At 38.0% G+C, this 13,067-nt stretch overlaps 1 protein-coding gene across 1 annotated transcript; it reads right to left on the bottom strand.

Moving 5' to 3' along the window:
- Nucleotides 1-801: 801 nt before the first annotated feature.
- Nucleotides 802-11,570, bottom strand: CLDN12 (claudin 12). The gene is made up of 3 exons (XM_036911784.2): nt 11,417-11,570; nt 9,555-9,640; nt 802-4,067 (listed from the first exon to the last, which is right to left on the bottom strand). Exon 3 carries the CDS (start codon nt 4,032-4,034, stop codon nt 3,300-3,302), a length of 735 nt encoding a protein of 244 aa, XP_036767679.1. The 5' UTR covers nt 4,035-4,067; nt 9,555-9,640; nt 11,417-11,570; the 3' UTR covers nt 802-3,299.
- Between the last annotated feature and the right edge of the window lie 1,497 nt (nt 11,571-13,067).

Raw genomic sequence — 13,067 nt, 5'->3', positions numbered from 1 at the left:
CTTATACTTTCCCTATTCCAGGAATGGAATCAGTTTTTTCTCCATAGAGCTCCATGTAGGCTGTATTTTTAAAAACTGGTTCTTGGATAGTGGTTGTAAGTAATATGTATTTCTAATTTCTGGTTGGTAAATCAGTTTCTTGTGAATTTGGATAGCATGAAGGGACTCCAGCATTTAGTCACCTTCAGTGAACGTGCCCAACTGAGGGGCAGACTCCGAGTTGTGGAGCATTCACATAATCAGCTCGGGATGCTCAGCTCAAATCAACTTCCAATGCAACACATAGCTCTGCATCTAAGGTGCTGTCACAGAGCCATGGGTTGTCAGGAGAGCATGTGACCAGCCCCAGGAGGCTGTGATCCACATGTGATCCACAAAGTTAAATGCTCATCCCAGGATTCGACAATTACAAGGTGACTTACCTGTCAGGACCATGTCTCCTGACAACCTCAAGTTCTGAAGAGTAAGGAAAGGTCTTTCTAATTAACTATTTGAGAACTCCCACTCTCCAAAATCATAGACCATTAGAAAATCCCACTGATGAGGTAAATCTGGCATGCTGACTTCATTCAGTGTTTTTTTTGTGGAATGTAAGCAGCCCAGTTAACTAGAACCATTCTTTGAAATGGATGAAGAGTCTTGATGTTTCTGGAATAATAAATCTATGTTTTCCCATTCCTTTCCAATTGCTATTCTATAGTGCTTTAAATGGGGCTCTTTTTCAGTTTACATATATTTGAGAAACACTTCTCAAAATATTTCACCTTAAAGCATTGAAGAAAATGAGAACAGAAACAAAAACTTGTAAAAATACATCTTTTAATAAACATCAAGAAGTACAGTGCAGTTTTACTGAGGTTTTACATTGCAGTTTACAGCAAACATTATCTATTGTAGTGTATAATTACAAGTAAACTTAGGTTTCTTTTTTTTCTCCCATGGCTGGATAAACCAAATCTGGTGCATCCTACCACATTTAAGGTTGTTTCCAAGCTGGCTTCTTTAAAAGGCCCTTAACATTAATGGCTTGTAACGACAAAAAAAGATAAACCCCATCACAATGATAGCCTGATGAGTGCTCAAAAGTTTCTAAAAAGAATTATAAATATTTGCTTTCCTTGGATGGTTTTGAAGAATAGCTACTGATAGCAAATATGAAATATTAAAGAAAATAAGAGAAACAGCTGTTTCTTTTGCCCAGTGAATCCATAATAAATACTAATTTGAGGCGAAAGATTTTGAAAAGAATCCAAAAGATTCTTGTGGAAAAAGCTTAAACATTAATATTTATGATCCCATGGATTAAAAACTATCTATTATATTAATAGCTGAATCTACTTTTCTTTAACATGGTTTATACAAAGAATGACAATGGTGGAATTCTGACATTTCTGGACAAATTTATTGAGAGAGGGGACTAAAATTAATTAGCAAAGGGGGAAATTAATATTAATCTCAAAATTCTACCTGCCATTACCTTGGAATGATCAAGACTTAGCTATGTCTAAGAAGAGTTAAAAGGAATGGAACTGAAGGAAATCACTATAATTAAAAAACCATAGTCTTGCATGCTTTCTACTGATGACACTCAAAAGTATACAACTGGATTGCTATATACATAACCTAGTCTTGGAGTTAGAAAAACAAAACTGTACCACTTACATCCACAGAAGTACCAAAATCATACTGATCTACAAAGAGACATAACCTGTTAACCATGCAACTAGCTGTTTGTGAAATCTTTATTGGTTAATAGAACAAAATCCTTAGGAACATAGTACTCATGTGCAGCAAATTAAATCAAGTAAGTCAGCGACTCAAATTCCTAAGGGTAAAGGTCCAATATTCCTGAATTTCTAAACATTCATCTGTGTTAACATGGTTTCATGTAAATGCTACCCCATTAGAAGAGAAGATTTTAACTATTCTTCTCCCTTCAATACATCATCATACTTTCAGAGGTGAAAAGTGAACAATTTAACTTCTCCACTACTTTTGCCCATTCTCATGAATCTGACATGGTGCTACTACAGTGCCCAGGCTAAGGTAGGTGCTCTAAAGGAGCCAACAAATTGAATTTCTAAGTTGCAGAATATTGCTGGTATTGTACAATAAGCCTGTCTGTCAGATACCATGTCTCCAGTTGAAATATATTCCTGGATCAAGGATTGAGAAGGGAAGACCAGTGCCAATGAAGTTAAGTCTGTTTCCTAAGTTTGCACTTCTATATTAAATTAAAATTTCTTAGTGGATGGGGTCAGATCTCACACTTCTTATGTATCTCCTATAACACCTACTCGTGTTGCGCAAAGATACAAGCTCAAGGAAATAATCAGTGATGGGGGTAGGAACTCAATCAGCAGTGACTGTGGTCATGGTGAAGCCATACTTACTTCACTCATCACTCAAGAGTTAATTTCTGATGTTGTCACTGAAGAACAGATGCTTGCCCCTACCACTCTCTAAAAGAGAACTTGGGCCTCTTTCTTTTAGTCACGAAGAGATTATACATGGACACGAGTACCACTTAGTAGATAGTATCTGGAAAAACATTTTTTCTGCCTCAGAGGAAGCACCAATCCATCACATGGCACATTTTAATTCCAATTATACAATTTATGGAATCATTAGTTTCTAATTATGTTAAATGTTATCCATACTAGTAGATACTGAAAATGTTAGGCTTATTCTCTCTGACTTCACTTAAAATGCATTGTACTTTTAAACACTGGCATGAGGTAGAAGATAAGGACTCACAAAAGAGAGTAACCTTCAAAATAACTAACTCTACACGATATAATTAGCCCCAAGCAAGAAGAAAAGTTACAGCCTTCAGCTGGTGGACTGACTACTGTTAAAATATTGCTCTTACCTGAAAGAAATTTCTTATATTTGAAATTGCCCTTTTTGTCCCCCAGTTTAAGGTATTATAGAAAAAGGACAATACACATTCTGAGATATTCATAAAGATGGCATATACAACAGTTTCTTTGAGCCATCATTTTTCACTTTACCATGTTGTTCTAAATCATTTCAGTCAAGACACAGGTTCTTTCTACTTGAATACTGATCAGATATCAATATGGAAGTTAAAAATCCTTCTAGCATAAGAAGCAACATTAAAGGAAAAGTTTTTAAATAATGTATTTTTCATAAAAACTAGCAGCACTTCATTCTACCAGGACATACAAGTTTGGCTTAACTGGTCAGAAACTAAGGAAAATGTACACAGGTCCAAAACAACTCCTTTTATAAGGGATATGTGAGGCTACAAGTTTTCTTTAACAACTAGTTCCCTATTAGGTGGTGTGTGAAACTACTGGAATGTCAATTTCAATGGCAGAGAGGCGGGAGCGTGCTGAATAGGGCTGTGCGTAAGTATGCATACTGGGAGGATGGCAGTATAGTGGTTGCCAGAAAGGAGAAGGCAAAGATTTGCATGCACAGTACCAAATAAACAGCAGAAGGGAAGTCATAAACAGGCCCCCAGCACTAGCCATAGTGACATACACTGCATAGTCAAAGGTAAAGACTGGCTCAAACTTCTTGTTCAGATAAATGTTATAAAATATGACCCAGATGGATGGAGAGAGGCTCACAGTACCAGCCAGGAAAAACAGCAGCCCAGCCACAAGGTGGCAGCCTGCACTATTGACCAGACACTTGGCCAATTTGATGTTGGGCACGGAGGACCTGAAGGCAGTGTTGCACATTCCAATCAGGCAGAGCAGCAGGGCGCTCACTGCAATCAGGATGCTGAGAGGCAGGGCAAACTGGAGGACCCGCAAATCCAGCTGGTCAACAGAGGAGTACCAAGTAGTGTCGTACATCAGGCAGTCACTGCTCCCATCATACCGGGCACACTTCACCCACAGGCCTGTGTAAACAGTCAGGTTTTTCTCATTTCTGTTGAACGTGATCAGCCGTAATTTTCTCCAGTTGGGAAGCAGAGTCCCCGCAAAGAGGCCTGCTACTGAGGCGATTCCACACAGGAAGGAGAGGACTGTGGCTGCGTGGACATCCCGACAGCCCATGGCAGGCAGGCTTGTACAGTACTGTCAGTCAGACTAGGGGGTGACACACAAGAGGACAAATCATGAGGGGTCCGTAGTAGAGCAGACCAAGAAGGGGGGTGCAAACTGGCAACACAACTAATGCCAATGCCAAGAGGGAAATTCTGTCTCTTGTTTCCTATGTATAATATAAATGTATATGAACACATGCACATATGACCTCCAAGCACAGGTACACATACGTATTCTTGGTTACCACTGACTGGGTCATGCAGCAGCCAAAGTCTTTAGACATGAGTATTTTTCTTTGGAGCAAAACAGAGGAACAACCAAAATAATTTTAAATTCTCTTATCATATTTCAAAGCCTCTCAGTTGTCAATAACCACTCATTCAACACACATACATCAAGCACTTTCCTGTCTCATGCACTCAAATACAGAGGAACAGAGCACTCACCAACCTGAACTATAAACAACACAACTATGAACAACATACAGCACAAATTCAGCCTCAAGTGTTTGTACAAATGTAAAATGCGACTAGCATGCAGCTGAAACAAAGGCAGCTCATAATGGACAAGAAGCATAGGGGAACAAGCACCTCAGGACAGCAAGTGGTTGAGGGCAGACTCTGAGCCACACTGCTTTGAGTCCAATTCCTGCTTCCTCAATTACTAGCCAAGTGGCTTGAGTCAGCTACAGAACTTCTCTGTGCCTAATTTTCCTCACCTGTAAAGTGGGAAAACTAAAAGTGCCTATCCCACAGGTTGTTTTAAGTATTAAATGAGCTAATACGATGTCAAGTGCTTAAAACACATCTGGTGCATTGCAGGTGCAATGAAAGTATTAACTACTTCTTAGCACTCAGTGCCCAGATCAGTGCTTGGCACACTAGAGCAAAACCTCCAATTATAAAGTAAATAAGCCAGGTGGATGGAAAGTATAGCATAAGGAACAAAGTCAATAATACTATATCTTTGTATGGTGGTAGCTGGTAACTATACTTATCGTGGTGAGCATTTCATGATGTATGTAACTGCTGAGTCACTATGTTGTACACCTGAAACCAATATAATACTGTATATCAACTACACTTAGAAAAAAAAAAAGAGAAATTTGTTGAATAAATGTAAAGAGAAAGTAAACACCTCCTTCCTATATAAAGGCTCACTGGGAAATTACAAAATGTAAATGGCTACTGTCCTTTGAGTTAGTCAAATAAAAAGAAGAAAACAAAGGTCCCTGAAATTACTCTGCTCTACAACTTCCTGGTAACTTGTATGCTTTCCAGGTTATTATGCTATTATTAGTTACTGGTTGTCATACTACTACTGCTCATATAAAACGAATGCAAAGACTTCTGAAGTAATGACAACCTATCTCTATTAATGCTATTATAAGGAAAAGGAAAAAAAGTAGCCAGGCCTTTCTCTCATCCCAAATTAAAAAGTTGTGTCCTTTTTCTGCAAAGAAACTATAAACACCAGTTTCTTATTCAGCTTTAATTTCTTCATGAGTTTGAAACTCACTCTCCAAACACCACTCAAATATATTTTCTCTGTCTTCTATCATGTCCCTCATAAGGCAATAGCGTAGACTACTTCAATAAGGTAGTATAGCCATTTCATTAGTCAGAACATGACACGGGCAAAGTTGAAAATATTCTTCCTTCTGGATATAGTACACATTTAGAGAATCCATTATACATTTGCAGGGTCAAGTATCATCTGCTGAGATGGTGTGGTAGCATTCCCAGGAGTACAGGGGTCAGAAAGAAGACCAAAAAGCTAGGAAACTGGGTTTTAAATGTGTTTGAATGGGAGGGCACAACGTTCTTCAGAAAACAATGTATCTGGTATATTTAACTAATCATATAAACTGGGACTAATTTTACTAGCAGAAAATATACAGGTATGTGTACAAACATATATACACATACAAATATTTAAGTGTACAATATAAAATCAGAGTTTAAGCACAGTAACCACTTTTTGAAGTCCTTAAGTATAATTAGTTCTAAGTTTCTCCATCAATACCATGAATATTAATTTACTACTTGCTTATCATGACGTCTTCTGTCAGTTATTACCAGAAGTAGCAATTATTTAAGAAAAAGTTATAGATGAAAACAATACAAAGGAATTATAACCCTAATTTTTTTTCCTTGCAAATTGGGGGAAAAAAGCTGTCTTGCTTAATTTTAGCAACCAGGTTTGAGGATGTTTACACTGGTAAAGGCTACTCAATTTCAAATTTTGGATGTCAGACTCCAAAGTTTAGCTTCTTGTTGGTTTTTGCTCATTCACCTATCTGCTCCTCCATACACTGTGAGCAACCTGCATAATGCCTGGCATGCAAATCATTCTAGGAATATTTGAATAAATTAGTACTGTGCCTTATTCCAAGATCACAGTAACTCACAAAGGCTGGTTACTGATAATGTAGAATTGGACAAGGAAGTAGCCATTACTAAGCAATCATTCATTCAATAGGTATAAACTTAGTTATTAGCACATGCAAAGTACTCTGGTAGGCCCTTGAGGAACACTGAGGCCACTAAGACCTGGACTTAGTGTGTTAACAGTCAGACTGAGGGAAAGAATATGCTGTTTTATGAGAAATCACAATGCTGATAGTAAATCAGTTGTGTGTTACCACATATGCAGTGATTTTTGTTAGATATTATGCAAAGTGAACCAGTAAGGTACCTGTTCATAAAAATGTTTCATCTTGGGTTAAAGAAAGACTAAGCAATGAAAGGGAATGATGACTCGATCAAAGTTGTGAAGACAAGAAAAAGGTTCCCTCTCTTTCAAAGCTCCATAACTCCTTTTGGTAACCCTGTGGGTGTCATAATCCAACTACAATTCCTTCTTGCTTTCAGAGGTAGGGGACATACACATATTATCAATGTAATTGAAATTTCTCTGACCAGGCTGCCCTGTAACCACTGGTTTCTACAATGCACAAGGAATGAGAAACAAGATCGGGATGAATGATTTTATTATTAATAAGTAAATTCTTGTAGTTCACAGCCTATAGACATCAAATGACATTAATGAACAGAAGTAGCTCAATATTTACTGTAGTATCAAGTGTGTTCAAATTTATCCTGCATTAAATCAATACAAGTGTTTTATCAGCCCCCTGAACTTGCTTTTGCTGAAACATTCTTAGCTCAGATCCCAAAGACTGACTAAAAGTCCTCTTTACAGAGCCAGCAAGGATACCACAGCATTTTTCAGAAGGGAAACACTATTAACCTCAATCCTTTAGCTGAATTTCAACCTCAGTTCTGTAACCTCAGAGATGTAAATAAGGTCCCTGCTCTTTGTAACTTCCTTTGGATACTTTTTATCCCTGTTCTTAACTGCACACATGTATGATTCGTAAAGTCATATATCCCATTAGAGGGATCAAGTTACATTTTCTAGCAGTATTTGGGAGAAGGACTGTGTTTAGTGCTTTAAAGCTGAAAGATAATGCTGACTCTCAGGTTAGATCTGTTCATATTCAGAAGGTAAAAAGACCTCTACTCTTGTGCTATTCCAATTTTGAATCCAGAATAATTTGTTTCATATGCAAATCTAACCATTTCCACTACATTTACCATTCAGTGGCTTCCTATTTCCCTCAGAATAAAGTTTCTAAGTTCCAAATCCCACCATCTGGTTCCTGCCAAATTCTCACCCAACTTACACACTATAGTCTGTATCTGCTTTTCTTTTAACTTCTCAAATTTTATTTTTAATTTGGCCTAGAGCTTTTACTCATGTTATTCTTCCTCCTAGAACTTTCTTATTCCCATCCTATTGCTTGCTTAGCTAACAAGTACTCATCTTTCTAGTTTCCAGGGAGGCTGGCCCTAAACCTGCCCTCTCCTCTGCTGCCCTGAACCTTCCCCCTGCCCTTGATTATGTGCTCTGGTAGCACCTTTGTACTTTTTCTTCAGTAGCAGTAATTATGCTTATAATCCTTGTTCAGTATTTATCTTTGCCACCAGACTGTGAATTCCAGGACAGAGAGCCTTCTGTTTTACTCACTGTTTCCAACACTAGCACACTGAAGGCACTCAATTATTTATTCAATGAATGAACAAACAAATGGAAGTTCCATATGTGTATGGTCAGGAAACAAAGTTATAAATCTGCTCTATTATCAGTCCTACTCATTTCTTTTATTCATATTCTATGTTCTGAAGCCTCCAAGCTGCTTCTTGACCTTGCTTTCCATTCTTTTTTGGCCAAAGTCTCTCCCATTTCAAAAAAATAAAGTTCACCTCCTTTTCTAGAAACTTCCCAAGAAAGAAAAAGCCATTCCCAGGTATTTACATACAGACTAGGCTTCCAAAAATACAAACCTAAGTTTGACAACACTGGTTAACTTTCACAGCGATCAGGGTGTCAATCAATTATAACTACTGATTCTTGTGTTTTCAACTTAATAGGTATGTTATGTACTGGGTATACCCCTCTTTTCAGAGTGGTTAATAAATCAAATGTTTGCTTATGAAAACTACATAATTTACTTTGTACTAATATTTTCTTTTTAAAACAGCAGTGGAGGAAAAAAAAATTTTTGCCATGTGAAAACCCCTTATTAAGAACTGTAGAAATGCATAAGCCTAAGAACACCCTTTAATATATCTGAGGAGCACTCATGAACACTAGCTGAGTGACAGCTCTGCACTGGGTCTTATACACAGATGTGTGGGCTTGCTGTTTCCATCTGAGAGGCATCTTGGTATTGCAGCCCAGGTGACCAAACATACAAATGCCAGTTATAACCTACCATCTGCAAACTGGACAAGTCACCTATGTCCTCTGAATCTCAAATATCTCATCTGTAAAATAGCTGTGAGATCATGAATAGTAAAGCCCTGTGTAAAACTGAATATGGTCAGAAATTTAAGTTTGTGATGAATATTAGTAGGCTTATTTATTTTCTTTAGGGGAACATGCTTTTCTTTGGACTCTTAGCAAACAACCACAGATGATTACAGCCATGTATCAGTAATGACAGGGCATTCTGTTTGGAGTAGTTATTGAGCAAATGAAATAAGTACTCTGTTTCAAAACCGCTTGACATTTGTTATTTGACTATCTGTTCCACAGTAACTTTCAGAGAAGTAGATGAATAAAGTTTGGTATACAATTAAATGTGATCAAAGACATCACTTCAAATAAAAATGTTTATAACGGGTATCTGTTCTGTGGTTTTGAGTAGAGTTGAAAGATGTCTGCAGCAGGAATAGTGGTTAAGAGCTTTAGGAATTCACAGACCCATTACTATGTACTTTTTCAGGGACAGTTCCAAAGCATAGCCTATGAGAGTACATGTGTAGCAGCACCTACACTAATTCTTGATGGTAATACTAACAGTCTCTTCTCTCTGTAATTTGGGTTTTCTTAGAAACTGTAGGTCATCAATCACTGCACTCACGAGGGAGGTCTGTCCTTTGTTGAACAAGAGAAAATGTATCATCTGATGTAGGGTTGCAAAAGGAGGAGAAATAAGATATAATCAAAGAATGTACTTACTTTTTGAAGCATTTGATAGTTCTAAAACTTAATCAACTTAGAAGAAATACACGCACATCTGAACAGACAGTAGAGATGATCTGGAGCTAAAGAAATAGGAAAAAATTTCCCAAATTAATACATCTTTAAAAGCTTAATTTGAATTCACATGGAATTTTGAAAAAGAACTATAAATCATCTAAAAATGAATGAAATGTTATACCAAAAAAGGTGGGAAGCTTTCTTTTTTTTTATTATTATTTTTATATTTTTTTTTACATGAAGAACATTACGTTTACTAGGCTCTCCCCTTCACCAAGTCCCTCCCACAAACCCCTTTACAGTCACTGTCCATCAGCGTAGTAAGATGTTGTAGAATCAAAGGCAGTTTATCCTCAAATTCACACATTATCTATATGCAAGATACAGAAGAAAAAACTGACTCTCATTTTGTGATTTAAGAAGACAGGAGAAAAGGATAAAAATCACTTTTCTGTCACTGCATAAAGAATATAGCCAATGATTCTGTAACAGAACTGGAATAGTGGGGGTGAGGTTTTAATAATACGGGTAACTGTTGAACCACTGTGTTGTATACTTGAAACCAATATAAGAATATAAGACTGTATATCAACTATACTTAAAAGAATCACTTTATTGTCTTGGGAATAAATTATCAATATTTAATGAATTTTTAAGACCCTTTTCATGATTATAGAGAAAAGAATAAGGAAGGCCAAAGAAATACTGAAAAATTAGTTGTCTTGGGCGGAAAAAAAATTGTTTCTTTTATATCTTTTAAAAGGATACTGACAACAGAACTAGACAAAATCAATGGGTATTGTGCATCCTAAAATTTGTAACTAGGATGCTTGTTGAGTTTACAGTTCCACCAATGGCTCAACCTGACATTTAAATGTTTTCATTTACTTCTTTTAAGCAAAGGATATAGTGTTACTATACTCTATTGGAAATGGGAAGTTATTAACCATTATTCTACACTTGAGGTTCTTTAACTTGTCTGCACAACTTCCACTTCAAATACTATTTATCTCAATAGGTAGGATGAGAAAGAAAACTTATAAAGGCTTGAGAACTTCCTGGATTAAGGCGTTATCACTTGCCCTATTACAATCATTATGCAGAATGTTGTGCACAACAGTCTGTACATTAGGGATTTTAATCAAAGTATTTTTCTTGAGTTGGTATCAAGCACATGTACTCGCTCCAAAGTCAAGGGAAATCGTTTTATAGTTAAAAACACACACAACGATCCCTGAGCAATCATTTTAAGTGGGGCACCGATTGTGGTGCTCCTCTAGCGGGTGAGGGCAGCTCCCAAAGCCTGTAACCCAGGATCTGGGTTTCAGAAGGAGCAAATCAAGCTTCCAGAGCAACCCGCACTCCCCCTCCACTCTTCCCCGTCCCTTCCAGCTGTGTCCTTGGGAGCACCAGGGCTGGCAGAAAGAACAGCTCTCCTGCTCAGAGCCAGTGGAAAGCTTCCGCAACAGTAACTATTACCACTCTCAGAACAAGCCCATCTCTGCAACACTGAGTGGTTTGAACCGCGAGCAGGTCATCATTACACAACCAGCAGCAGCTGGTGATTCGAAAATAGCAACTTGCAGCTCCACACCGCACACTGGCAGCCAAATCCCAAGCCCTTGGCTGCTCCGACAAGAACGCCTCCACATTTCCATACTCTGTACACAAACGTTTTATGGCTTTACCAAATCCCTTGTCACTCAGTGTTCACGTTCACAAATGTGGTCAGCATTTTTCAAGGCCCCTGATTCCCTTCGACTTAACTACTTTACACAAAAAAAATCCTCAACGATTTATGCAAAAGACCCAGAAATCGGAACATTCCTGACCACACCTACCTGTTTCTCACATCGAGGTTATTTCAGTCGCCCACACTGAGGAGCCTCTGAGAGCGTCTCCCTCTCCGCGTCCAAGGAAGCGCGTCCCCAGCGAGCCGCCCCGGAGGCTTCTGGGAGCGTAATCAGGTTCCCCCGAGGCCCAAAGGAAGCCGCCCTTGGGTGACTGGGAGACTACAATTCCCAGAGTCCCCTGAGCCTCCGGCCGCAGGCGACATCCTGCGACTCCCTCCCGCCTTTTTCCCCAGGCGCCCAATTCCCCGTTCCTGTTCTGTACCGTCACTTCCGTCCAGGTGCGCGTTGTAGTTCTTAAAAAAAAAAAAGTTAAACTAAACAGAACCAAAAAGAGTTTGAGTTGGGTACCAAGTAAGTATTTACTAGAAAATGAGATTTGCCGGAAAGGTTTGTAACTAAAAATCCTTATTTTTCTCACCAAGTATTTAGCGAGGCACAAAGTGGAAGAGTTCAAACTCTTGTATTTAAATTTTCAAAGGTACAGAGAATTAAAGTAGTATAATGAACACCCATGTACTTACTCTCTAGATACAACAGTTATCAACGTTTACCACGCTTATCTCCCATTTATGCGTGTGATCATTTTAAAGCAGTAGGCGTCCTGACATTTAAGCGTCCTTTATTTAAAAATTTAAAATATATCTAAGTTTGTATGGAGCTCTGCTGCATTTTACTTGAGTGGCCTTGGGCAAGTCACCTGCCTGAGGTTATCTAAAATGAGAATAATAAGATTACCTACATCACAGGATTGTCTTGAAAATCAAGGGACTTAATATAGGTCAAGTGCCAAACACATAGGTACTTGAACTAACTTTACTCTCCTGCATATCAACTGCCCTGTCCCTTTCTTCGTGGCTTTTCCTAAATTTGAAATCTTGTATTAGTGAATATCTGAGTTAAAGGATTCAGAAGTCTTATGTAAAACTGATGTGATTTTTTTTTTAATAAAGATGAAGTGTCATGATGCCTACTACTTTCAAATGATCACACACACACACAAAGATAAGATAAATGTGGCAATTGTTGTTAATCCTTTTAATCTGGAGAATAAGTATATGGGTGTACATTGTACTATTCAAATTCTCTGTACTTCTGAAAATCTTCAAAATCAAAAGTTTGAGAAAAAGCATCATAGTTTTAAACAAAAGTAAAAGATCACATCTATCCCTGTCCGCTCTGCCTCTGCATGAACTTGGGCACCTGCAAAACCTCTTTGTGCCTCAGGATCTCATTTGTATAAATAATATACCTACATCAAAAAAGTATAGTGAGGATTAAATGAGTAACTATAGAGAAGTTTACAACAGTATCTGACACACAGTAAGGGCTATACATGTTTGCTATTACCATTTTCCATTTTCGTGTTGTGCTAGTAACAATGGCACTATTTGTTAGTGATGGAAAAAGGGGAAGAGGTTACCTTCTGTCCACTACTACCACCTTCTCATCTGCCATACTGCCTCAGAGGATGGATAAGTTATCTAAGTAAGACGAGAAGCAATCCGATCCCAAAGCCAGAAAAGAGAGAGCATTGGGTAGTAAAAGGATCTCTGGACTCAAGGCCAAATCACAACAGCAGATGGATGATGGCGATATCACACAGCATAACTCATTTCTTTGCTCTGAACTTCAGTTATTT

The sequence above is a fragment of the Manis pentadactyla genome, chromosome 7 (assembly GCF_030020395.1).
Source record: "Manis pentadactyla isolate mManPen7 chromosome 7, mManPen7.hap1, whole genome shotgun sequence".
NCBI lineage: Eukaryota > Metazoa > Chordata > Mammalia > Pholidota > Manidae > Manis > Manis pentadactyla.
This window is presented reverse-complemented; position numbering and strand designations above follow the sequence as displayed.

Bases quoted from the DNA above. Each gene is read 5' to 3' on its own strand.
- CLDN12 (XM_036911784.2), bottom strand. From the start codon at position 4,034: ATGGGCTGTCGGGATGTCCACGCAGCCACAGTCCTCTCCTTCCTGTGT.